Source organism: Xylaria bambusicola (assembly GCF_022495145.1).
Source record: "Xylaria bambusicola strain CBS 139988 unplaced genomic scaffold F5B22scaffold_3, whole genome shotgun sequence".
In the NCBI taxonomy this organism is placed as follows: Eukaryota; Fungi; Ascomycota; class Sordariomycetes; order Xylariales; family Xylariaceae; genus Xylaria; species Xylaria bambusicola.
The window spans coordinates 5,265-31,445 of record NW_025953556.1 but is presented as its reverse complement, the minus strand read 5'-3'; the positions used below and the strand labels follow the sequence as shown (position 1 = coordinate 31,445).

The 26,181-nt window shown below is 48.9% G+C and overlaps 4 protein-coding genes across 4 annotated transcripts; 3 read left to right on the top strand and 1 right to left on the bottom strand.

The window, feature by feature from the left end:
* Nucleotides 1–6,399: 6,399 nt before the first annotated feature.
* F5B22DRAFT_249960 (uncharacterized protein) lies at nt 6,400–7,347 on the top strand. Its single transcript, XM_047969999.1, has 2 exons — nt 6,400–7,127; nt 7,217–7,347. The coding sequence occupies exon 1, from the start codon at nt 6,897–6,899 to the stop codon at nt 7,059–7,061; it is 165 nt and encodes a 54-aa protein (XP_047835096.1). The 5' UTR covers nt 6,400–6,896; the 3' UTR covers nt 7,062–7,127; nt 7,217–7,347.
* A 2,474-nt stretch (nt 7,348–9,821) lies between these two features.
* Nucleotides 9,822–11,674, bottom strand: F5B22DRAFT_249869 (uncharacterized protein). Its single transcript, XM_047969998.1, has 4 exons — nt 11,471–11,674; nt 11,227–11,350; nt 10,934–11,152; nt 9,822–10,685 (listed from the first exon to the last, which is right to left on the bottom strand). The coding sequence occupies exons 1-4, from the start codon at nt 11,483–11,485 to the stop codon at nt 9,937–9,939; spliced, it is 1,107 nt and encodes a 368-aa protein (XP_047835095.1). The 5' UTR covers nt 11,486–11,674; the 3' UTR covers nt 9,822–9,936.
* A 6,359-nt stretch (nt 11,675–18,033) lies between these two features.
* F5B22DRAFT_249643 (glycoside hydrolase family 76 protein) lies at nt 18,034–19,987 on the top strand. The gene is made up of 2 exons (XM_047969997.1): nt 18,034–18,849; nt 18,966–19,987. The coding sequence occupies exons 1-2, from the start codon at nt 18,411–18,413 to the stop codon at nt 19,694–19,696; spliced, it is 1,170 nt and encodes a 389-aa protein (XP_047835094.1). The 5' UTR covers nt 18,034–18,410; the 3' UTR covers nt 19,697–19,987.
* Nucleotides 19,988–21,316: 1,329 nt separating this feature from the next.
* Nucleotides 21,317–25,354, top strand: F5B22DRAFT_641882 (tubulin folding cofactor D C terminal-domain-containing protein; the record flags this gene model as incomplete). The annotated part of the gene is made up of 3 exons (XM_047978049.1): nt 21,317–21,469; nt 21,550–24,368; nt 24,424–25,354. 3 exons carry the CDS (start codon nt 21,317–21,319, stop codon nt 25,352–25,354), a joined length of 3,903 nt encoding a protein of 1,300 aa, XP_047835093.1.
* Nucleotides 25,355–26,181: the final 827 nt, after the last annotated feature.

The following is a 26,181-nucleotide window of genomic DNA, read 5'->3' as shown; positions in this document are numbered from 1 at the left end:
CTTTACTTACTACCTAGGTAGGTATAGCAGAATTCCGCATACCTTACTGTAGGCTGCCTTAGGTAACATAACGTGATATATCTACATGCTATGCCTGCCTACCTATTATGCCCAGACATGGTGATGCTCCGCATACTTAGTACGAGCAGTTTATTATATTATACCAGCACTTATAAGTAATCTTGGAAATCCATACTTACATATACTTACATACACTGTAAGTACATAGTTAGGCAGTCTTTCCCGTTGGCTTGTTCCGACCCAAGTGTGCTTGGGATGAGACCCCCGAAGCATCCCAAGCGACCCGCCGGCCGTCATGTCTTGTCGTCGACAAATGAGTTCCATTCCCGTGGTTATCAGAGCACCTCTGGACATTATGGTTAGATGTCGTCCGTTCCTACTGGTATGTACCTCGGTTCCAGGTGGCCTAGGCGATTTACATTGCCCAGACAGACCAGCTCGCTCATACATGTACCATGTTCCAACCTACCTAGTATTTTATGCCACTACCATGAAATTTGCCGGCTGATTGTCCGCTAAGGAGACCGCAAGGTAGAATGTCAAGTCAGAAAAACCCATTGTAACGTTTCTATGACGACATCACCATGGACAGCGCATTTTTCTGCTTATAAAATAAGATCATATACAAGAAGAGGTGATATGGATTTGCCAAGCTGCATTAATTGCGCTGCTTGATATATACTTCTATACTTAGTCCTGCAGGGTTGGTGCATCATGGCCGCAGGTACAGCCGCATCGGGACGTGGTCAGGGGATAAAACAGACACCTCACGGCAACGTTAGAAACCCATGGCTGTCAAAGTTCCTTAGTGTAGTAGTGCCCTTCCTGCCCCTGCTATTGGTGAGAAAAGCACGCGTAGATGGGAGAGCTTGATATCAGTGACGTAGGGCCCACAGCTGCGGTCAGACTGAAAACCAGTTTACATGCCCGTAGTTCTAACAGTGAGAGGATGGAAGGAAAATGAAGGAAGCATTTCACATCTCAGTAATTGGTTTCCGTAATCACTCGATACAAATGTTTCAAAGGAGACTGATTCAATCACAATCAGCCAGCTTAAGTCTCCTTTCACCTCATATAAACAAAACAACTACCATCTTCTCACGCTGGCCTTGAGAGGTAATCGCTCTTCACCACCACTGCTCATTACTCAAGGTCAGTTATTCTTAAGGATCAACATGAGTCGGGACACGCTTACAGGACGGTTTTAGTATTTGATACTCATTAGACTTGTCTAGCACACGTCAGGAGGCTGACAAGGCTGGGAGTGCCAGGATCTTCATATCAGAAACGAGTCGGCCTCATAACCCCGGCTTTCCACAGCGGGCATGGCATTAGTTTTTTTTACAGCTGTATTATGGCCGGTAACTAAGCTTTTTATGCCCAACTTAAGATATCGATATCATCGGTAACTATTTAATGCCGCTCAATCATGCTCAGATACATTGATGGTAATGGCGAGCTCCTATGTGGTGTTAACAGATGTTAACGGAGATATTAGTCATACGTCACCGACCTGAAGCTCCGTACTCGGATGAAAGCTTCTCGTCATCATGCGATTACATCGTCGAGCGATAGAGCCGCCCGAGCTGGCCGAGTGTCCACCTTATAAAGCATCCACCAAGCGTAGGGGACCTATCCCGCGGTTACACTGGGCCTCCTTCGCTGCGTGCTTCAAGGTGTGGGCACGTACTTAGTGGTCAACCTCTCTGTCTTAGCTCCTATAGGTCATCAGGGATGATGGTAAGCGGTAGCGTATGGTGTATACCCATGCCATATTCAGGACTACGCCCCACTGATGCGTTGTTACTGTACCTATAATCCCTGGCTATCACAGAGGGTTTGAATAAATAAAAATAAAATAAAAAAAGTCATTGCTAACCCGCCTTTCGCAGGTGAGGTGTGCGGTATAGTAAGAGTGATCCTCGGGTGCCGTTGGGATATGCTGTTTCGTCTCAACAGTATCACTTGGCTACTGCTTGGGGTTGCACCGCAGAGTTGGTAGAGGTATACGTTGATTGAAGTGGATAGAGGGAAGGACCTGGCGATGCAATCGACATGTCTGCATACATGTTGAAGCTTTCACATGACAAGCTTACCCCCTAGCGTGGGTATTTTGGATGATTGTGCAGGCAATCTCACACCGGGTGGTTTAAACCTGAGCCGGTTATTCGACGGCTGGCCCAATCCACCCAACAAACGCTTCAGTCTCGGCACCCTCTAATGTGTCAACAACGGAGACAGCAGATCAAAGATGTCATTAATCCCGGCCCCCTCCTGCCTGATAGGTGCCACTATCCTGAGCAAAAAGCTGACCAGGGTCGACTACGAGGCTGACTCATAGCGGAATGATGCTGTTCAGAAGCTCCAGTGCAACGGTGCTGGTGGGAAACACCGCTCTCGTGGATGAGAGGATGTCTGTTATCATTCGACGCTGGGCGCCAAATTGGGGAGTTGTCTGGTTAAGGGTATCATCAGTGGGACTATGGGTGACGAGCTATAGTAGCGGAGGAGCAAACAGGCCCCAAATTGTGCACTCGCAACCGGCTCCATCGCATGCCGTCCCAAATCCACGAAGAAGATGACGGTAGCTTGCGCATAGTCCATCCACTTCGGTCAATTGCGGCCATGCCAGGTGCCCCGTTAGGTAGCAGACCGCTCCGTCGTCGGTGAACAAAGGTATGAAGAATGCTTCGGCTCATAAGCGAGGTTCCCAGAGCACAGACACATGATCCGCGCCGCCATACAACCTCTCTTAATGCCACACTCCTGCAACAGCAAATTTACAAACGTGGTAATGCTGACCGGGGTCCATGCAGCGCTTTTGGTTCGGCCCTCTGACGGTGATGCCTCTAGCCGTCTAACGTGAGCACGGGTAGATATCTTCTTATATACAGAGGCCACCACCAATGAGAAATAAGACCTGGCCAAGAATCAGACGAGAAATCGGAAAATCTCCATGCGGTGGAAGACGCGCAGTGCGCGATGTCGTGCATCAAGGCAGGGCAAGTGAGTGAGTGAGTGAGTAAGTGAGTGTGTGTGTGTGAGTGTGTGTGAGTGGTGTAAGAATGGCTCCTGGACCGGTGTGCGCGAAATGCCAATGGGAGCGGATCTTCACTTGTACAGAGCCATCAGCTGATCAGCATCGGCTCTGGGGAGCCCAGCAGGTCCATGTATAAGTATGTACTAGGCCTCAAAGTTACGAGTTGCGGATACATGCCTCTGCAGTTGGCATCTACATACTACCTACTCTAGATGTAGGCCAGCAGTCTCCTGTCATGACATGTTTCAAAGCTCCTACCTATCATGTATGGTCGTGCCTCGCTTCTCAGCCCTTTGGAGAGCATGCGGACTCATCTTGATCCGTATCTCAACGTATTTCAACGTATTTTATAAATAAATATAGATAGCTACATAGTACCTAGGTAGTATGCGTGTGTAGGTATGTGTATATATATATACCTACTTACGTAGAGATCTACTCGGTACTAGTAGTCTGCCTAGCATGATTATGGCTCCATCATATTATTACACCTATATTCGCCTACATATATTTGCACCTTCTCAGCCTATACTATAGTTATACTATTTGATGTGGAAGTAAGCACTCCCCACAGCCCACAGGAGATTGTTTCTAACCTAGGTACCGACCTAGCCTAGGTACAGGCAGGTAGGTACCTAGGTGCACTATACATAGTATGTACTTAAGTAGATGCACCCTGTCCACCACAAATCGGCAATGCCTTGCAACCTAAAAACCCTTAAGCGAAAAGTGACAGCCGTTCGGCTACAGACGATATCTAGAACGAGCGAGATTCGGGCTGGCTCATTCAAGTGTGCTGGTATGATGAGATTCTACTTATAGACAGTGACCCCCGACATACACTTCGTACATACCGGTACTCTGTACTAAGTACTATGTATATGTACAGACTCCCGCCATCCCAGCCCAGGGAGCTAGTCCATGCAACAAGATTGCTCTCTGAACTGATGCCAGCATGGAACATGGGACTAAGAATCAAGTCATCGAGCGCTACACACAGCAATATCATTACACTACCGCTGAGAAGTGGTCTCAGTTATACATACATAAGGATACTATGTATGCATGCATGGCGTATGTACATGCATGCATGCACTGCTAGGTCCATGTAATACTAGGTGGCGTGCCCTATCTAGGTAGTACCTGCCTACCCAGCTCTGTACTTTGTACTATGTTGGTAGCCTCCCGTGTAGTACACACATATGTACATATGTACCTGCTTAGGTACCTTATGTAGGTAGTTTCTCGCGCCTTCAGCCCATACACAAGCAGGCACTTTCCTTACCTACCTACCTAGGTAGGTACTGTACATAGGGATGTAGTACCTGAGGTACCTACCTCCTTAGGTACTCGGTACTCCATAGTATAGTGCAGGGGGGCACCCATCTGCACTCGCGGTAGATGCCCGCCACCCCACTGCAGAGCCCACTTGTACCCAGCAGAACTAAGCGGACTGGGTGAAGCACGCACTACCAAGTAGGTACTACCTACCTAGGCAGAGCAGGCGGTGGGCCAGTGACCTGATTGATGCGCTGAGCTTCCAGATTGCCAGCTGCATACATGCTGCTACCTACTGCTACCTATTGTTAGGCAGGTACCCTCTTTCCCATGTACCTACCTTACTCCTTCCAATTGCTTGTACATGTCGCAGTGTGTATGATACTATCTGTAAGGTGCGTCGTTTCGCGAGTTCGACGATGGCCCCAAGTGAAATCTTCAACGTCTGGAACATCTGAAGCTGGTTGATGACTCCCAATATGGAAACCCGAGCGGCCAGCTACTCTATTCCGTTCATGCAGCAGCATTGGTGCAGCAAAAGAAGAAGATTATCAGCAGAGTGAGGGCATCTTCTCTCTTTCGGGCCCGCCCAGGCATAAACGACCCCGAGCGGGCTTCCTGGGAGCGTGCGTGCCACATGCTCAGTCGCCTGAGCCCTGCCTCTGTCATGCCTCTCCCTGCCGCTGGGCCGAAAACGTTCCCCAACTCACGGTTTCACTCGGAATTCCTCGATTCGGGAGGGAAGAGGGAAGAGGGGAGAGGGGAGACGTGAAGTAGGTCGGTAGGTCGGTAGGTAGGTAGTAGTGGTGAAGGCCGTCGGTCCCTCGCGCGCATATGGAGCGACTCATCTGTCCAGAGATCTGTCCACCCATCATCCACAGATGTCTTAAGTAGCCCTCTCCTCGTACAGGCTGCTGCTGATATCTGCCCACCGTGGAAACTGACCCACCAATGGCAACCCTGGCCAAGCAGCAGAAAACCACTAAGTCCATAGCCTATTCCACCTCTTATTCGCCATTATTATTTTCTGACATTTTGGCATTTTCTTTTTAGACTAATCACGTTTGACAGTTAAGCCTTCGGCACTACTACCTTAGAGCCGCGATCCGGCCTAGTATCTGTGTAATCCCTCTGCTAACGTATTGCCTGACTCGGCGTATCAGTTACGCCGCCATCCACGTCGACATGTAGATGTATGTACGTACATGTAGGTCGAAAAGACCACTGACGCGTAGCTGTTTTGACGGGTCCTGGGTCCTCCCCAGATCAAAGGCAGGATCATCCAGGTCAGAGGCAGTCGGACGTCTGTCTGTCCTCATCTTAACTTACTGTCGACCTCAGCTCTAATATCTCCCGGCGCGGAGTCTAATCGGCTCTAGACAGCACTAAGTCGTTCGACTCCCCGCCTCTACAGCGTACTGAGTAATTCGTTCGTTTGGCCCAAGCCCCGAGCATTCCAGACATGGGAGCCCACTCATTTTCTTCCCTGCCCACGGACCTGGGTTCTCTAACGGCCGTCTGAATGGCTGCCGCGTCACATCGTCCTTGGTATTATTATCCATGAGAAGGATGGAATACTTACCCAGAGCAGCATGGGAGAGAGGGGGTAGACCCTCTTAAAATCGTAGCAGCTAATTGAAAAATACCTCCAGTCTGGCTCTTGGTACTTGCGTGCATGGTTGCCGCTCGCTTGTTCACCTTTCGGCGCTCGTCCCGTGTCATATCTCTTGCCTTTGACGCAGCCCGTTTACCATCGTACACTATCCACTACCGTTGCTCCCCCGGTAGTTAACCTCATAAGCCCATCCTACCCGTTCTCGTACGTTTTATGCTAATGCCCCCATGCTACTTATTTTCTCCCACGTTGTCGTTGACATGGAATACCTGGGTTCGCCCCTCCTCGGCCCCCATATCTATTCCGTCGTAATGAGACATCGTCATAGCCCGGGTCGTGCGAACAACATCCCCGGTCGTAGCCTTGAAACTAGAGTAGTACAACTATATTAGAGCTTGTTGCCGTTGTCCTCTCATCTACTGATGTTGTTGAGCACGTCCTATTCTGTTCACCGACTCATGATTCCGTACCAACGCCCGGACGTTCTGAATGCTCCCCGCTAATACCTGATACCCGATACCTTGCAAACCGTGGCAACGACCAACAGCCTTGCAGGACAAACAGAACATTATCTCCCCACGTTGACTAGTCCTCTTATTCCATGTTTCAATACATGGCAAACACCCATTGCATACACTGGTAGATTATATAAGTCCTATGTGTTCTCACCGTATCTCGCTCTTGCTTCTGGATATTCAACAGCATCTGTCTCCTTCTCCTCTACATTCATCCAAGTGAGCAACATTTTGATCTCAAGTACCTCGCTCTTCCCTCAGACTCACCACTCATTTGCGTCACCAAGGTAGCGATCCTAAGCACGCAGAAAATCTCCAACAAGTTGAATCAACTCACTCAGACCCTTGACTATCTTTACCCTTGAAGCTCCTCTACATTCTACGTAGTGCTCTGCCTTAAAGGACCACGAACTTGTATAAACTCATCATGGCCGTCTCAACGAACTGCGCACACGCGTTCAAGATGATCAAGTCGGACAGCACTTTGGTTCAATGGACTTGCAACTTGTGCCACTCGGGTCCTCACTGGTGGATTTTCGAGTGTCGATATTGTAAAATTCACACTTGCCGCGCCTGCATTCATAGCGCTTAGGGCTTTTCCGCGAGGGTCTTGTGTCGGTGCTGCCTTAGATACGATACGGTATGCCCAAGTCCATTCGTTAGTATCCGACTAGCCTACCGCTACTTGTACTACATCAGCATTTGAAGAAATGTGAGTAGGAAAGGGGCTAACGTCTCTTTCTCTAGGACCTCATAATCCGTCATTATCTCTTGATAGACATTGTTAGGGCTCATGTCACACCCATTCCTACCGAACTTCGATCTGGACGCCATCCACCCTCACAACTTCTCACTGATAGAACCTGTTGGCTTGATTAATCACATTTCGTCTGGTGGTCACTAAGATATCCCCGATTCAAAGGTGCCAAGGGACTGTCGGCTGTCAATTCTGCGACCAGCAGTGCCTCTACGTTGGAACAACACTTTGTGAGAAATCCCCCCTCAACTTGCCTAGCAGACATTAGGCATCTCGCCGAAACAACTTGTCACTTCGCCAGCCGACGGAGAGTCTGTATGCGGATCTCCTTACTGCATCATCATGCGACGTGTCACTTAAACTCTGGTTGCGAGTTGGCCGCTGTTTCAGCTCCTCGGGTTCTTGGCCCATCGAGGGTGAGGCACAACAAATCCGGTTATCATTATCTGCGGCCGGCTGTTTATGACGACCTGGCCGTATCTGCGATGATGAAAACTCTGGAGCACGCTCAGGCCCCCGGTCTCATCGATGTTCTCACTGTCACACTCGTTTTAGGAGTTTGTGTGTTCAATTTCCCAGTGGCGTTCCATGATAGATTTCAATCATTGCGCAAGCTTTGGACGGCCCCAAAAGAAAGGGGACATCAAAAGAAAACATAAAAAAAAAATACGGAGGCATATTGTTAGTAACATGAACGGTTGAATTTGAGGTGGAAAAGGGGGAAACGGAAAAGGTTCAGGTCACGGTAATGATACCTCGGGTAGTGGAAAATTGGGTGGCACTGTTTGTTACCTTGTGTGTTAACACAAAGTTGGAGTTTCGCTTTCAGGTTTTTTTTTCTGCCTCGTTTGAGTTTTGGCGGCCTGTTCTGTCGATAGCAGTAGAAGATGTTTCACAACGCAATTTGCACGGCTCCAAAAAGACCAGGGGCCTGTTTACTCTACCACAAATGCGCTATGCGCTCCATCGTTTCACTGTCTACCATGGGCCTGGATGTCATGATGCATGTTGTGTGTCCAATCCTCAATGTAACTGACGGGACAGGGGGAGTGGTGGAAGGTTCCATGCTTCTACTGCCAGTTTTCCAGTCTGCATGATGCATGCGACGAGGATCCCAAAAGCTGTCCGAGAGCAGCAGTACGACGTCTGTCCCCATCTGCCACCCACCGTGATACACCACACGCCTCTACAGTGCCTGTGTTCGGCCAAGCGACCGGACAAGCAAGATGACTTCACTTCAGTAGCACAATCTGGGTTGAGGAGGATAGATTGTCGTCGTCGTTCAACACACGTGGCGACGCTAGCCCGTCCGCCAACGGCCGTCAAAAAAAGCAAGGCAAAGTAGAGGTGCCCAACCGTCCTGTTGTGTAACAGCCAATGCGTCTGTGTTTTCACCGTGTGCTCTCTGGTCTGCAAGATCCCGCTGCCGCTTGGGACAGCCTACCAACTAACGCAACCGCAAACGTTTGGGGCCCAAAGTTCTCCTGTGTTTGGTTACTCTCGATTTTAAATCTGAATGTACCGAAGCGCGCGCGTGTTTGCCGCCATGGTTTTCCCACGGGCTGGATTTGCCAGTGACTGATATAAAATCTCCGGCCGAAGTCCAATCAGGCCGGTCTTGGCAACCATCAACAGCGTGACGAACGCGACGTCATTTCAATTACCCTATGTCTCAGCTGAATAGTCAGATGGATATTGAGCCTCTGACAATACTCAATTTCGTTGGATTTCGTCTCGCGTCAGGTGCGGCCCTCAGCTCACTAGATATGCAAGATGGAGCATGCAATATTCAGGTGGGAATGGTACCTGACGTTACCGGTGGCGGCTCGGGCTTTAACGAGAATCACAGGTGACGCCGATGTCTAAAATGCTTCCCTAACCCACGTTCTACATGAGAGCCCCTGGCCAAACGGTCGGCAATATACCCAATTGCAGGCTGCTGCCAATCGTTGGGCTTCATGGATGTGATGTGACGCGGCACGCCGCGCATGCCCAGATTCAGACTCACCTCCCTCACCTCACCTCATCTCGTCAGCCTCCCCGGGATTTTCCTGCACCTACCCCGTCCCAACCAACCAAACTCCCGAGGAAATCTGACAGATGACACGCAGCCAGGATTCCTTGCGGAGTGAATAGGAAGCATTCGGCAGTCATGCATTGCTACATGTACACAACATTGCCTATCGTGGTACAGATCGGAAAGATGCGTGGGGCGATTGGGGGAAATGGGATGATACTGGATTATCGTGGTAGCCTCATTCTATATCCTAGACAGGCCACAACAGCAAAGGACCCTTACTTACTCTTCTACATCCAGGGCCTTCATATGTAAGCACTACGGGAACGCCGCTGCGAAAACGTGGTAGCAGAGACCCCAATCACTTTACCAAGGATACCTATTCTAGTCGAGTACATCACGTTCCCCTTCTTCTTCCTCGCGAAGCCGAAGAAAAAAAATGGTACCATTTCCCCAAAGTACATTCCGCAAACTCCCACATGTCACGGGAAATTAAACCTTGCCTGTCTACCAAATAGACCCATATCCCATCCAAGCCTTTACCAAGCGACGGGCCCCCCACGCCTATGGTGGACACGGTCCCAGGTCACAGTAGAACTGGAGGCGGTCCTTTACTTCATTCGAGCTCTCAGATTCCACCTTATGCCTGGCAATAGCTGATTGTTGGTACATGTATTATAGTAGACGCGCTCCTTAGTACTTCGGCCAAGCCCAACTATCCCGATAATCCAGGCGTTTCGTGACATGTATCTCATCGCCCACGACAATCTCTACGACGTTATCGTCATCTCTCTTTCCCTCTCCCTCTCTGAGCGGAGCGAGGAAAGCATATCGTCCAAAAACAGGGGCATACTTGTTCCCCTCGTCCACCCTCCGGTCAGCCATCAATTTCTTCAGCACGATCCCCGACTCGCCCTCCGATGGCCGTCCCTTGTCGAGGTCCACGTTGATAGAGACGCAGCGTCCACAGTTCGCTGTGAGCGCGAGCCGGTGCTGAGCACCTGTGCTCCGTGTGACGGTGAGCTCGCCCCAGTAATCCTCTTCCCACGCCGCGAGTTTCTCGCCGTCAGAAGTCCCTGTGTCACCATCCACGACGATATTGGGTCGGAAACGCCGGATATCCATGTCCTCACCCTCGGGCAATCTACTGCTGACGTCGCGCAGCGAGGCCCCGGAAGTCACCAGGAAAGGCGCGATGTCGTTGAAGGTGAGCTGATCCAAGTCATTCTTCTCCTTGTCCTTCTCACTCCCACCGCCCCCTAAGCTGGGGACGTGCGCCGTGATGCTTGACATCCAACCATTCTGTCGTGGTTGCTGCTGGCGCCAGAGATGATGGTCGCGGGGCTTATGGGCGAGAACTTCTCGCCCCTTGTCCCCGATGTACACCAATATCGCCTCAAATCCGAAACAAGCTGTGAACCACTGATCGTAGGGATATCCCACTATAAAATTAGATTAGATGTTAGGCAATTATTACCACCTTGACTCCGACCATGAGCTGTTCCCACGCTCTAAAAGAAAGCATCAGGGATATGATTTGGCGGCTTTATGAGGAGGAAATGCTTTGATAGCCCAACAAGAATAACGCCAGTTCATAAGAACTACACATACTTACACGGAGAGGTAGTGTATGTGTGAATGAGTGTATCGGAGGAAAAGAAAGCGCGACCCCGAGGTCCAAACTACTTACTGCGATACGCAATAGTAGGACTCAGACCTACTGAAACTTCAACGAGTTCCCGGCCCTCGAGCTTAGGTGCCAATGGCACGCGTAACTCGGTCCGCTGCTCAGGGTTCTCAGGCGTGAATATGGGCGGCGACGGCACGCGGTATGTGACGACGATATCGCTACCGTCTAACCGCTGATGGAAGAGTGCACATTCTGGGAAGTACGTGATCTGGATGTTCTCTGTCAAGACGCTGGGATTAGTGCTTGGTAGCTTTATGGAGTAACATCTCAGTTCAAATGTGCCAGTGACTCACTGTACGTCCCGTCGGGCTGCACTTTGAGGAGCATGAAGCGGCGGTCATATTCGACGCTTTCGCGTCGCAGACGCGCCCGCTGCACCGGGAGTGGACCCAGCGATTTAATGGGGTAGATATATAGCTGGTTTGTTTTAGTCCATGTAAGTTGAAGTACGAGGGACATGGTGCCGTGAAGACAAGGGGTGTACAATATTGCTGACATATGGGTATAGGTAGGGGAAGTTAAAGTGTCTGATCTCACCTCTGTGATCTTCATGTTGACGTAGCGCTCTATAAATCTTCACAATCCTTTCATGCCACTCGTTTCTTGTCTTCTCGCTAAGGGGAATTTCTTTCAACTTTCATGTAGAGACAGATGAATAAAGATAACCTCGCGGTCGGGATTGTATGCATGCAATTTTCTATTATTGAGCTTTGCCTCAGTCAGATGGATCCGATCGTATACCAAGCCCCGAACAGCTCCGAACCCAATATAGCTGAGCTTTGGGACAACAGTAAGGGAAATGCTTGGAAATCCCAGCGACGCTTCTGTAGTCAAGACGAACTAGACTGGTTTGAAAGTTGGAAAACAAAAAGTCCTCCGTTTCGATTCCAAATGACGTGGCGGGGGAGTGTAGTATTGGAGGGTTTGGAGGATGAGAAGATGCCCAACCGTCACGAAAGATCCGGACAGCAACCAAGAGAGCGCCCCCTCCAAACCTGGCACCAAGTATCGTTATATCATTGGATGTGGAGATTTGGCTCTGCACCGGTTAATGCATGCACTTCTGGAAACGATGCAGTGGAGCTACCCAAGACTACCTACATCGTGGTGGGACAACGCACATGTAGTCGATTCTATCGCCGCCATCTTGACGCCCCCGCTTATCGCGTCTTTCACAACGGGCTTCACTGAAGGAGGCGCTCAGCAGTCTTATACTTATTGGGAAATGATCAATGATTGATGCCCACCGAATCTTGGCTGGTGATGTGTCATCCGCCATTCAGGGCTGATGCAGGAGCAACAATGGCTGACCTATACTAATTCGTGACCTCACTACGTAGACATCAAGAGACATGTTCGTTGTATAGCAACGCATATGTAGAGATACACATGAACCGCGATTTGAGATATGCATTCCACTGGCGAGATCAGTACCAAGAATGAGACGAGACCAGCATGGCGCACATCTTAATTGTCACAATAGGACTCGCAGAGAGCACAGTAGTTTCCTGGTAATCTCGCATGAGCTGGCTTATCACAGAACAGGATTTGCGACGTCGTACTTCCGACGGTGAGTAGACATACTAAACCAGTGGCCTTAAGCTTACCCGCTAATAGAAAATCCATTGAACAGACAGACAGCGGTGTCGTTCAGAATATCGCGATGGAGGACCTCTTATTATTCGAAAAACGTGGTTCGGTTGAGAGCCGGGATGTTCGCAAGGCAGCCGTGCAGTCGATTGATAACAGATTAGCTTTTCAAAGTTAGAGGCAGGTCGAGGTGTCGAGTCATGACCTAGATACACTCTATAGCTTGGGGAAGTAAAGTATTGTGACAGGATTCTTTGCGATTGTGGAACGTAATGTCTGAGTTGCAGGCAAGGGCCTCAACTACTCTGTAGAATGAACATCGTATGGTCTGGTCGTGAGGCTGAGTAGGCTCAAACGTAATAGTTACGCGACCAATATCTCGTTGGAGTGCTGTATATTAACATACGCTTGTAACCTCGTCTATGCGCTCGTCTCTACACATCGAAGAGCAAGTAAGGAGGAAAATGTACCAACAGGCTGATATGCCCGTATCTTCATCTTGTTTTCGAGATGTCCTTTGAGGTATTCCTCCTACCCGACTGAGCATATTGAGCCATTGTTGAACTGACATATGCGACGCAAGTATCGATGCCCCCCACCCTCCTTCTCGAAAATCATACGATGCACTGAAAATTCACCGTCGCGACGTGAGCTAGCTTCAACAATACGAGCAATAGTGTGATGGTACGGCTAGGAGCACTATCGAAAGCGTTATTGTGGCGAACGGTACAAATATGATGATAGTAGGAAGATAACAAAAGCAGGATTCTAGCCGATAACTCTTGCTGTAGACTCTTTAAGAAATCATCTAGTCTCAACATGTCTCAACTTCGGCCGAGATGAAACGTCAACTCTCTTGCACTCGATAGCACCAGCCTAATGCTCAAGTGATTGTGGTAAAATGAGCAATAGTCAGAATGAACGCTTCGGATAGCGGCCACGATGGGGTAATTTGTGTCTTTGGAAGAGTTTTTTTTTTTTTTTTTTTTTCGTTACGCTGACACTTAAGTGCTCAAAGGATGCCTGCGTAGATATCATAAGGTAGAAACGTAAGCACGTAGACAATGCTACGCTAGTTAGCCTACGGTTATATGTATACATTGAAATATCATGAGTCAGTCCTCGGAAATAGTGATGGCGATGGCTCTATTGCTGCCTTTCTGGAAGCCACGACGAAGCATCGAACACAGGTCGTCAGTATATAGTATGTGGTATCAGTGTCTATTTGCACACAATCATCTGCCTTTATTTGATGATTTCTGTCTTCCTTCATGTCAAGCGAAAGCCACGAAATCCAGTTCTCCAAGGAGGTTTTCAATAGTAAAAGCCTTTGATTCACCTTGGAGGGAGAAAACGATGTCGATTATCGAGATATCTCACAGTATTCTGTTCAAGGATTTTTTTTCTCTGTCGTCAAACATCAACCCTCCCTTGGAAGATTTTGGGGTGACCTGCCCCGCCCAGTAACCGACATTCAATTGTCCTGAGAAGAGCATGACAGCGTGAGTGCAGAGACGGTGCACCGTGGCCATACACCAGCTTACCAGCGAGGACATTGCGGTAGTTAAAGGCGTTATTCTCTTGTTTGAGTTCGAGCATGTCAGTAACGAGGCTCGCATATCAAATCAGGTGGCTGAGGATCCATTTGCATCGAAGACAACCGGGACTCTAAAGTGTGCAGATGTTGCATTAGACTCGTGAGTGATGTTCTCCCTCTTCTCCCTAGTGAATACAATTCTGGGATATACTTATCTTTTGCTGAGTTGAAGAACTTTACCGTTCAATCTAGAATGACTGTACAGCCTCTGGTTAATCATCTCAGGAGCCTTTGTAATAGCCCATGTTCTTCGCATGCATCGGAAACTATATTAAGATTGGCAGGTGGTTCGGCAAAATACATGTAAACACTTTTCCCCCACAACTTCGCTCTTGCGGGCTGAAGATGAATGTAATCGTCCTCTCGCTGCCGATCTGCGAATTCCGGGTGTTGCAGACAAGTGTCTTGTCTCTTCCACCAGCATCTTACTCCTGAGCTGTAGGCTGCTCCGATCTCTATACTAGAAAAACTGTCCTAGCCAACATAGGAATGCGACGCCGTTAACATATATACAGTCAAGGCTGTCCGCTGCCAAATACATCGGATATTATTCGGAGGGCACAGATTGCGTGGCATCCGGTCAGTAACTGCGGTAGTCGCCTGTATTCCGACTACCTGGGTAGGGTAGCCGATGCGAATAGGGTGGTACATGAGCTCAAGCTAAGTATCCGCCGTCAGACCCGAACGGAACGGAAGTCCCTCCCGTGCTCATGGCTAATATGGATCCAACATACTGCTTAAGTCCGTCGCCATATTTTAAAGTTGCATGCAGTGTAAGTATTGGGTTCAACCCGCCTTCTAGGTTAGCTAGGTTTGGTAGCTGGCATACGCAAGGTTCTTCCTTGTTAGATACAATATGTGTTTGTGATAAAGTTCTTATGCAATCATACTGTATAAACATCGTCTGCCTAGAGTTTCATTCAAAAAACAAAACCAAAGGAGCTGTTTTACGGGACCAAGAGCCCGATCATTTATGTGTGTGTTTAGGGTGGAGTGGACGGAAAGCGCATGACCATATCCTTGATGCTACTGGTAACAAGGAAGAGTGATGAACCAGATGTAAGGCATGGTGATCCTGTAACACCCTTCTTGGGAGGTGGAGAAAAAGCGTATACACCGATGGGGAGATACAGCAGCATTTGAGTTAAAAAGAGAGTTCGGGATCCCGCACGTCACACAAACCTGCATTGTACTACGTGAGACAAGAGAAGCCTGGGGAGGGGAAGTCTTAATTCCATGATACACCGCAAATCATGAGCTCCTCTCTGCCACGATGTATGTATCGAAAAGCCTTGTAGCCGAATTGCAAATCCACGTACTGTCGAATGGACTAACATAGGTTGAAGTTTCCTTGTGTTATTCCATGTATCCTGAGGCGGGGTTGGTATGTGATACTTTGATCAATATAGCGACGCCTCATTCTTCTTTACCGCCGCTCTACTAGTGAAAAAACAAGGCAGGGGGCCATAGTAGAGCAGAGGACAACGAAGGCAACCCCCTCCACCCGACTCCATCGGTTTGTCCCATCCAACACGTCACTCACGGGTTCTTGTTGTAACCCATACGCCTGTCTCACCAGGTGCACGACTGATGAAACACTGAGCGATAAACAGCAACCTCACGACACTGCGCGGTGTTCAGCTCTGAAGCATCCGGAGATTGGGCTGATATCATAAATACCGCACATCTCACTCGAACGCAGATGTTCGTTACACTGGTCCACCTGGGACCAACATGGGGAACATACTCGGACCCCTGTTGTGTTGAACGAAGTCTTGGGCTGGAGACTACATACCCATCTCTGCCCGTCTATTTCCCGATCATTACGCTGATAGTCCCTACGCAGCGGATCGAATAACATGGCGATCACTATATTGCGGGGAAGCCTTGCTCTATTCCGAGATCAGCTTGTACCTGTTCACAGGGATCTCATTTTGGATCGATTGCGGGGAAACTACCCATAACACTCAAATTTCAGCTTACCTAGGTAGTATGCCAGATGTAATACGTTGTACGCTCAAGCATTCACAAATCCACTGGCTATTATCAAAAGCCGATAGCCTGTATCGCGTTGTGTCACGAACAACGAAGATATACGAGCATAGCCGAGCATAATGGTTTGTCTCGTGCCGTTAACCCAGCGATTACGAGAGAGGAACTTGCAAGCTAAGCTTCAAGCAAAGCACGATGACGTGCAGAAATATGCCCATAAGACCTCGAGACCACGCGCTACGGCCGATCCTCCAAAAGACAGCCTATCGATTTAAGCCTCGTGGCATTACTTCGTAGACTCACATGACAGCCATGGCCCGAACCGGTTGTGATGGCGGCAATGTAACAAGACAACTCAGCACCAAGATTTTCCCTGGGAATGCCATCGTCAAATTGCTCGTGAGCTTGATTCAAGTCCGCTAACGAGTGCAGCGGGTGCTATCACAGCGACCGAGACCCCCAGCCCCATTCTCCGGCAGCTATGTCCCCGTGTCTTTGCGAGATGCACGCACGATGTAACACAGCAACGACGACGGGATTACGAACTGGAGTAGTCATGGGCATGACGTCGTCTTGCAGCCAACAGCGTGAAGAAGGGAGCAAATGAGCGGATGAGTGAGTGAGTGAATGAATGAATGAACTTGGCAACCTGAGTCGCAGCCCACCTACCTAGGTACCGTACGTAGACGCCGACAACGACGACAACAACAACAACAGCAGCAGCAATAATGGCGTTGCTGTAAATAGGAACCGACAGCACCGACCGGGTGTCTGGTCAGCGCGTGTGTTTGTGTCGTATCAGCGCGGCAAAAGTATTGGATGGTGGGGAGAAGACAAGAGTTGAAACGACGAATTTGGATCACACAGCAATCCCCCCAATCCCCTTTCTTCCTCCGGGGTCGTCTACCCGCGCCATCATTGGCTAGTTCGGTATTCAACTGCCGCGCGCTCTGAGAAGGAAAAGAGAGTACCGAGGAGTACCTATAGATAGTAAGTAAGTACATGCTTATGTAGGTAGGTACTTAGTAGGTACTGTAGGTACTGTAGGTGGGTTAGTGTCTAGTGGGTACCTGAGCAGAAACTGAGGTCCCGATGCCGCTAACCTTATATGGCTAATGCATATCTTTAAGGGAGCCTACCTACCAAGGTAGGCGAGTAGGTAGTCTGCCCCAGTTGTCACCTTGAACATGTCCATCTTCTCGAAGTCGAATCGAAGCTGGTCGAACATAGGTTGGGAATTGAAATTCTAGGTTGGTTGGTTAGCATCACGATGTGATGAAATACACACGTTGATGTGCAAGTCGACCTGGTGCAATACGAGCCCCTGCTTGCGCAGCCAAGACGCAGCATGAGGGCAATCTTGTTCTGAAACAGCACCCAGCCCTATCAGCGTGCGTTGGCTACCTGTTTGCGAGAAAAACACCAAAGCCAGCTTTCTTAACTTGGCAAATATAAGGGAAGCAGAGGGAAGCAAAGCATCCTTTCCTTGCTCGCACCATACTTTGTACTTGCAATGTACAATGTTGGTGTACCTATCTGACATGCAGCCGCGAAACCCTTACGCGTACAGAATGAGGTGGCACCTGTCGCAGGCGAGGCACAGGCTCACTGCATGCGCCGCGACTACTTACTTAGGTACCGGTAGTAGATCTAGGTCGTCCCTCACCAACCACCAACGGTGCTAACATGGCCCAATCAACAACGGCCGCGCTGATCCCCATCTGAATTTTCATCTCCATCTCTCTTCTAGGAAGCTCCAGGACCAATGTTACATCCTAAGTAAGTACCTAGGTAGGCGCAGTCCTTTGAAGACCTTTGAAGACAGGCATGCATGCCGTCTCACGAAGGAAGATCTCGTGCATGTGCTGGTAACCAAATGGCCATCATCGACCCCCGTGCCCAACGACCATCTGATGATTCTCGGTCCCACAACAACAGGAACAGCAACGACGGGATCCGCTTCCAAGCACAATTGTCGACACGGCGGGCCGGGGGTTCGACAAGGGAAGGCTACCTAGGTTAGGTTGAGACGGCTGGTACCTCCCTAGTACCTCCCTTAATCTTGACATGTCCATCCATCCACGGACCCGTGGGGATCCCAACTCCTATTGACATTGGCATCCTAAAACCCCGAGCAACGTAGGTACTTTTTTTTCTTTCTTTCTTTTATCTAAATCAGTTGCCGCATCCTTCGGTTTCTCGAGATCATCCACGATATGACCCTTGCCACTAAATAGATATTCATCATTCTATTTCCATTTGTCTTTCTTATTCACCAAATATTGATTGCCGGTCACTATGGTTTCCTCGTCCTCCGTGCGAGGCCTAGCCACAAGGGCTGTTTTTTATATGTCCTCTCATAAGGCTTTTGAATCTCAAGCGGCATACGATGCCAACACAGTCACCGCTATCCACACTCTCCAAGCATGGTATAACCAGGGCACCGGGTTATGGGACACCACGGGCTGGTGGAACTCGGCTAATGTAATGACTGTGCTTGCCGATTATGCTGTTCAGAATCATGACTCGGCCAACTCACTCGGAATCCCTAATATCATACTCAATACATACGACCAGGCACAGAAAACCTCTTTCCAGGCTATCAAGTCTTTGAACGGTGCAGGTCTTCCCATCTCGACCTACGTCAAGATACCCCGACGGCCAAGTATCACCGCAAGAGGCTTTGACGATTTTCTTAACGATTATTATGATGATGAGGGGTGGTGGGCCCTAGCTCGTAAGTATCATTTCCACTTCATGCTACCCTTTCCCGCTACATCTCCGTAGGATAGAACCATGCTTCGCATTCAGTCCGCCAGTATGTTTACTCCAACACTGACTCGACGACCGTAGTAATTCGGAGTCATGACGTCGGAGTTTCTGGTTTGGGGGATCAAAAGTTCCTCCAGGCTGCGATGAGGATCTTCGAAGACATGAAGGGAGGCGCTTCCACATGTGGCGGCATTTACTGGAGCAAAGTAGGCACCTACACAAACGCTATCGCCAACGAACTCTACCTCAAGGTAGCCGCTTCACTGGCCAATCGTGTTCCCGGCCAGAAAGATTATTACCTGGACATCGCGAAGAAGGAGTGGGATTGGTTTAAAACCAGCGGCATGATCAACCAAGATAACCTCATCAATGATGGCCTCAATGACAATTGCAAGAACAACGGCGGAAATACCTGGACATACAACCAAGGCGTTATATTAGGGGCCCTGGTTGAGCTGTCCAAAGCCACCGGCGATAGGTCCTTCCTCAACGAAGCTTCGTCGATTGCCACCGCTGCCATCGTTCACTTGACCCGAGATGGCATCCTGTACGAAGGCTGCGAGCCAGATTGTGGCGCTGATGGTGCTCAATTTAAAGGTATATTCATGCGCAACTTGCGTGAGCTGCAGCAAGCGGCACCCCAAGACGCCTTCAAGAATTTCCTTCTCCAGAATGCGGATACGATCTGGGCCAAGGATCGAAACAACCAAAACCAGCTAGGACCTACGTGGACTGGGCCGTTCGCGACTGCAAGTGCTGGTACACATAGCTCTGCTATGGATGCTCTTGTAGCTGCAATTGCCGTCGCATGAGCATCGAACTGACTTTTCATTATTTTATTTTTGGCGTGCTTTCTATGATACCACGGACCCATCTCCAAAGCCGAACTGGCAGAAGTGAAGTGTTGATCAGCGTTGACTTGACAACGCGGATTACATTGTGTTGTATTCTACTCTAGGTTCGGGTAGGAGGTTTTGGATTTACAACACCCACCACAAGCGATAATCTACTGTTTAATTCACGAATATCATAATATAAACATTTATATGACATGAGCCTAATATCCGTTCCTCATTCCCAAACCATTTAGTCATTCACGGCATCCGAACATTTTATATCCCAAAGCCAATAGCGGGAATGCTGATCTTCATGGCAAACTGGGTTTGACATCCTATCCACACATTAACCGCCGCGGATCTAGTTTCGGGACTTTTAACATCTCACATTTACAAGGAAAAAGAACTATCGATCGCCAGACCCCACCGATCGTCCTAGCATGCCTATAATACGAGTTAGAAAATACTAATGCATCACCCATGAACCGCTTACGTACATCTATAAGTAGCTATAGCTCCAAATCGCAAAATTCTCCAAAAAGAGGCTTGCAGGCGGTTGGAATTAGGTATGCACACCATAAGTCCCTGCATGCAGCCTCTCCTAAGAACCTTGTAGTTCATTTATGTGCGTCGCACAGCATTTAGCCACCCATCAATCCGATACCAAACATACAAATCAATCATGTCAACAACACACCGATCTCCCTCGTCAGAAGTATCTACGTATATTGTAAGTATACATCGGGAACTGCCGCGAACACACGTTGTATCTTAGCAGGTCCCTCCCCCCAAAGAAAAAAAAACACATCGAGATAGAGTAGTTTATGCACCACTTCATTAGGTATTACCGGGGAGTGGCACATTTGTTATGGCTTTGTGGAGATCCAGAGTTAGTATGAGCTGTTTGAGCAAGTGAATTTAGGAATTATGTTCAGCTCCATACGGGTTCTATTCATCTCTTGATCTTTCTGTATTTCATCAATTCCTGCGGAGAGGTAAACGATCACTTTTGGAGCAAAGAGGAGACAACCGTGCTTTAGATATTTAATTAGATGTCCTACGCGATAGCCTATATCTACAAGGGGAATCCAATGACACTTAATGACAGTGAGTTTTGACATGGGGAGCCTCAGCAGGTATCCTACCTATTTGCCTGTCAGATTGGGAGGTCTTTGCCTCGAGGTAATCATGGACCGCTGCATGTTAATAATGAAATATGTGACTAAAGGGTATGTGGAGCTTAGCACATATTGCATAAGACTTAGCTATAATGCCAGCGGGACCTTGGAAGGAACGGGCCTCGCCTATTACAGGCGACTTCGTGGTGAATCATTAAACTAGATCATGAGAATCCGATCATCTTCTGCTGCAATATTCATTTGAATGAAATATTCGGGAAATATTAATTTACACTCTTGATGGCTTGATACGGCTAATGTGCGCCTTCCATGTCGCTGCCTAAAACCCCATGAACATCACCACTCAATTTGCGGGGGTTATGGTCAACGGCCCGATGCTAGGCTACTTCAAGCAACAATCAAGATATCATGCCAAAACAACATTTCGAAGCTAGGACGACAGCTCAAGACTTCGAATATGGATGCCGCGGACAATGATGTGTTCATTCAGAAACATGCGGCTGATTTCATTGCCGACTTTGACCGCTCCTTAGGGCCCTTCTTGAGGAAGCCGAACGGCCAGCTAAGGCGGCGTGTTCGGTCTAGGGAAACGTTAAGGTTGATCTCTCAAGTAGATGCACCCAGCTCCCCAGTTCGGATTATACAGCATATACTAACATCGGCTGTTTTGAGGTCCTTGAACATTTTCAGGAACTGCCACAGCTTCTTGACCCTCATCTTCCGAGATGGCTCCCAGTCTTAGCAAACGCTTATTTGGAGTGTTTGCAAGACCGCAGGAAATCAAGCAAGTTGTCGACGAGATCTCAGCTGCTATATCCCCTTCAAAATGCAATCTGCAGGATCATATACACTTTCTGCAAAGTCAGAGGCGAGAAAGTAATTGTGAGATTTCTCAATGTTGAAACAAGATATCTCGAGCTCTTGTTACAGGCCATCGAAGATTCGGAACGAGGCGCAGACGCGGCCCTGAAAACGGAGCTAGTCAATGCTTGGACATGGCATGAGAGGTATGTGGTCCTTATTTGGCTATCGCAGTTGTTCTTCGCGCCTTTCGATCTGTCTACTATTTCCTCGGGCGGCGCCGATGAATTTGAGCAACCAGATCTGCCAGGTTTTCAATGGCCACAGCACGTGCCGCGCATTACTTTGAGAGTGGTCCCTCTAGCTATTTGCTATCTCGCTTCACCCGGAAAGGAGCGAGATGGGGCAAAGGCCCTCTTAGTTCGCCTAGCCATGCGAAAAGACATGCAAGAACTGGGTGTGTTGAACGCCCTTGTGCAATGGGCTCTGTACACACTCAGATCGACAAAGGACACAGCCGAAGTGACTTCATATTATTTCATTGGGAGCCTGTCTTTCCTGGCTGGCGTCTTGCGTGCGGCTGAAGACACCTCTATTATGGATAACCACCTTGCTACGGTTTTCGACGCCATACAGGCGATTCCTGCAGAAGATAACGATATTCATAAAGTCATCAATGGGTCCGCCGTGGCGCGCAAGGTGATGATCAAGATCACTAGATCAATTATCACTATAGTGCTACGAAAGTCTCAACAAAGCATCGGGGATACTGAGATGGTAGAAACTACGATTGGATACTTGCTCGAGCGTCTCGCAGATAACGATACACCAGTTAGATTCGCTGCCAGCAAGGCATTGAGTATCATAACGCTCAAGTTGGATCCAGACATGGCCTCACAGGTCATCGAAGCCGTCATCGATTCCCTAAATCGCAATGTCCTTTGGGTTGAGAACAAGTCAGACCCAAAGGCACCGGCTGTCAGGGATCTCGCAGCCGTTGACCCCTTGGAATGGCATGGACTCATGCTCACTTTATCTCATCTTCTCTACAGAAGATCACCGCCTCTAGAAAACCTCTCGCATATAATCCATACACTACTCATCGGTCTATCTTTTGAAAAACGAACACCCTCTGGCAGCTCAATGGGAACTAATGTTAGAGATGCTTCTTGTTTCGGAATATGGGCGCTCGCTCGCCGCTACAGCACTGTGGAATTACTCCAAGTGGAAACCCAGTCTGTTCTTGTGGCTAGGGGACATAATCCTACTGCATCAATTCTACAGGTTATCGCGACAGAACTAGTCGTCACCGCATCTCTGGACCCGGCTGGCAATATCCGACGTGGCTCATCTGCTGCTTTGCAGGAATTGATTGGCCGTCATCCCGATACAGTAGAGACAGGTATTTCCGTGGTTCAAACTGTTGACTATCATGCAGTCGCTTTGCGTTCTAGAGCAATCCACGAGGTGGCTCTCCGAGCGACTAGGTTATCGCCTCATTATGGGCATGCTCTCTTAGAAGCAACCCTAGGTTGGCGAGGCATTGGGGATATGGACGCAAGCGCCCGAAGAGTAGCCGCCACTTCTTTTGGGGTGTTGACTGCGGAGCTAGCCCGAGCCGCTTCAGAAATTCCGCTCGATAACATAGCTACTGCGATTGAAATGCTACTTGCTAGAATTCAACGACTCCAGGTAAGACAAGTGGAGGAGCGGCACGGTCTCCTGTTAAGTCTTGCGGCGATCTTTGACAGCGTCCCAAACTTTATTGAAGAACGAGGGCTCGAGGGGCAAGTCAACCGACTCCCTATTCCTAAGGTGTATAGCAGCCTCAAAGCAATATTACAAGAATCGAAAGACATGAAATTTCGAAAACCGGAGTTGATAGCAGAGGCTATCGGCACATTAATTGTCTCTGCTACTCCCGTGTTACTACTACGTCTCTCGAGCGATGCGCAGCAGCTCTCCCAATTAAAGGAATTCATAGAGCGAGGATCGGTTCTCGTGGATGAGACAAAGCAGAATCTTCTTCTAAAAGCATTCAGCTTTATTGACGTTATTCGAACTCATAAACAGGACCTATTTGAAGATTTTCTCGAAATCGCCGAGGCATGCGTGAATGACTGGCTCGACAGGAATGAAGCGGAAGTCATACAACCTTCATCCGAGGCTGCGTTGATTCTTCTCCTCCTGTCAAGCCCTGCGAGGCGAGGTGAAATCATCAAAAATTGGTGCGAGAAGATCTCCACACCTCACACGCCACGAGGGAATCATGGCGATGGGTATTTCCATGCACTCACCCGAAGTCAGCCGTTCTTGAACTATCTTGAAACTACTGGAGACGCGGAAACCAAGCATATTTCCATACCTACGGTCCTGGGAGAACGGTGGGCAAAAGATCATATGGTTGAAACACACTCGGCTATCTTACAAAGCCTTATTGACAAGAATGTCTTGCGGACGGCATCTCCCGAAGTCCTTGGGCTGATTTCAGAAGGACTGGATAACTATACAACAACCGCGCGGGGTGATATTGGTTCCCACGTTAGGTTAGAGGCAATCAGGGCCACAAGGACACTTTGGCAGACTCGAAATGTGAACCAGGAATCTGCAATTCGATTATTCCCTCAGATCTTGCGATTGGCAGCCGAGAAACTGGACCGCGTACGAGCCGAGGCAAAGTCAGCACTGGAAGTAATTATCCAACCGAGGTACGTATCAGAAGGCAGCTGCATATAGATTGACTTGGTATTGATACTGGTGTAGTGACTGCAAGATATTCAAGGAGCTCTCATTTGCATCGCGAGACTATTTCAATTTTCTGTTCACACTCCGTGATATGACTCGGCTGGATCTTGCCGCCCATAACTCTACTCTGAGCATCGAAGGCTGCACGTCCAGCTTGCTAGCCGGGCTTGTCACATCGGCAGATACAGGAAATGACGACCTGGTGGTAGAGACGCGAGCTGCCCTCGCTCAGCTTTGTGAAGTATCGGATGAAGACCTGCGTCAAGTCTATGGCTCCTTGCTGTATAACTTGAAGCTGTATGCCGGGCAGGACCGGGTGTTAGTCCCTACGCTCGAAGTCATCGCATATCTGTCCCACGTCGGCCTGCTCCAGCGCTGGTACAACGTCGCCTATTTTGCTAGTGCCAACAATGTTATCACAGCTCGTACAGATGGTCGTCACATCAACCTTAAACAGCTCTGCTTGCTCGTGCAGAAGGCAGCGTACAAGACTGGCAACGTTCGCAAGTTGGAGGCATGTATCAAAGTCTACGGTGCCATTGCGTCGCTGCAGACTGAAAGAACCCATGGCGACATTGATGATGCCGGCCGGCTGGAAACGGCCAAGGTCACGGATCCCGGACTAGCGGGGGGGGAGCAGCACGAAGAGGGGGTTGCGGAGGCGAAGAAGCGTCTGGCCGCACTGCTGGCTCACCCATGGCCTAGAGTTAGGAGCATGGTCGTTGATGAGGTGTGGAGTCTCGTAGGATTGGGGATAGAATTTAGTGGTGGCGGTGACAGGAGCGACGGGAAGCAAGAGATCAACAACGAGAGGCGGGGCTATGAAGAGATGGAGAAGGCGGCAGCAGAAGAGGGGATGAAGAAGAGCAATCTGCTTCTCGGTACCGATTGGGGTAAAGCTGATAAAGTTTACATCAAGAGGATCGTGGGGGAAATTGGGTTGGAATAAATGGTCTATTAGACTGCTCTGGCTCGACTACGAAGACAGATAGAGAAAAAGCTAGTTTCCTTTCTTATCTTTCGATTCTTCTCGTCAGCATGATTCATGGCTGGTTTTGAGGAGTAACTCGTTGGTGCTAGGAAGGCTTTTCTTCCTCGACCCGCCTGTCCGTCTCTTCGAGTACCGATGCAACGGTCCAGTGATTCTGGACTACTAGTCCGCACCACCTCTATTAGCGTACTGTTTTCCATTCACTCACACGTGGCCGTGGTCGTAGGATCGTCGCCGATCAATACTATAAGCCGCTACTTGCTAAGCAACCCCAAGCGAGTAGAATGGCACGACCAGCAAGTCGAGTCGAATAAATGGGTACGAACAATGGATTATACGAACCGAGGGATAGCCGATCTACATAGCATCATTGATACCTACAGATACATGATTCGGAAAATTTCCATCTGTTATGCCATTCTCCACCGAATGTAGAGCAGTAAGTGTAGCGAACGCGATAGAGTACCTACAGCTGGTGCGTGATTTAAGTGCCTACAAGTGCGAGAGCGATGAAGTGGTAACTGCTTTCAACTTTTTGGATAGTGAAATTGCAGCGATGATTACTAGGTCGTCAATACTTAGGGTACCGGTATCGGGCTAGTTGCTTCGGATTCAGCTCAGGCTAACGCATGGGATTTAACGGCCACGTATGAATGGGAGTGAGTGCATGCATAGTATCTCCTCCCTGTTGTCTCAGCCCGTTAAAGTTTACAATTAGTCAAAGTTAACTAGATTGCATACTACACCTAGAGACCATGGAACAATCGACCTCAGTACTTAGTCAG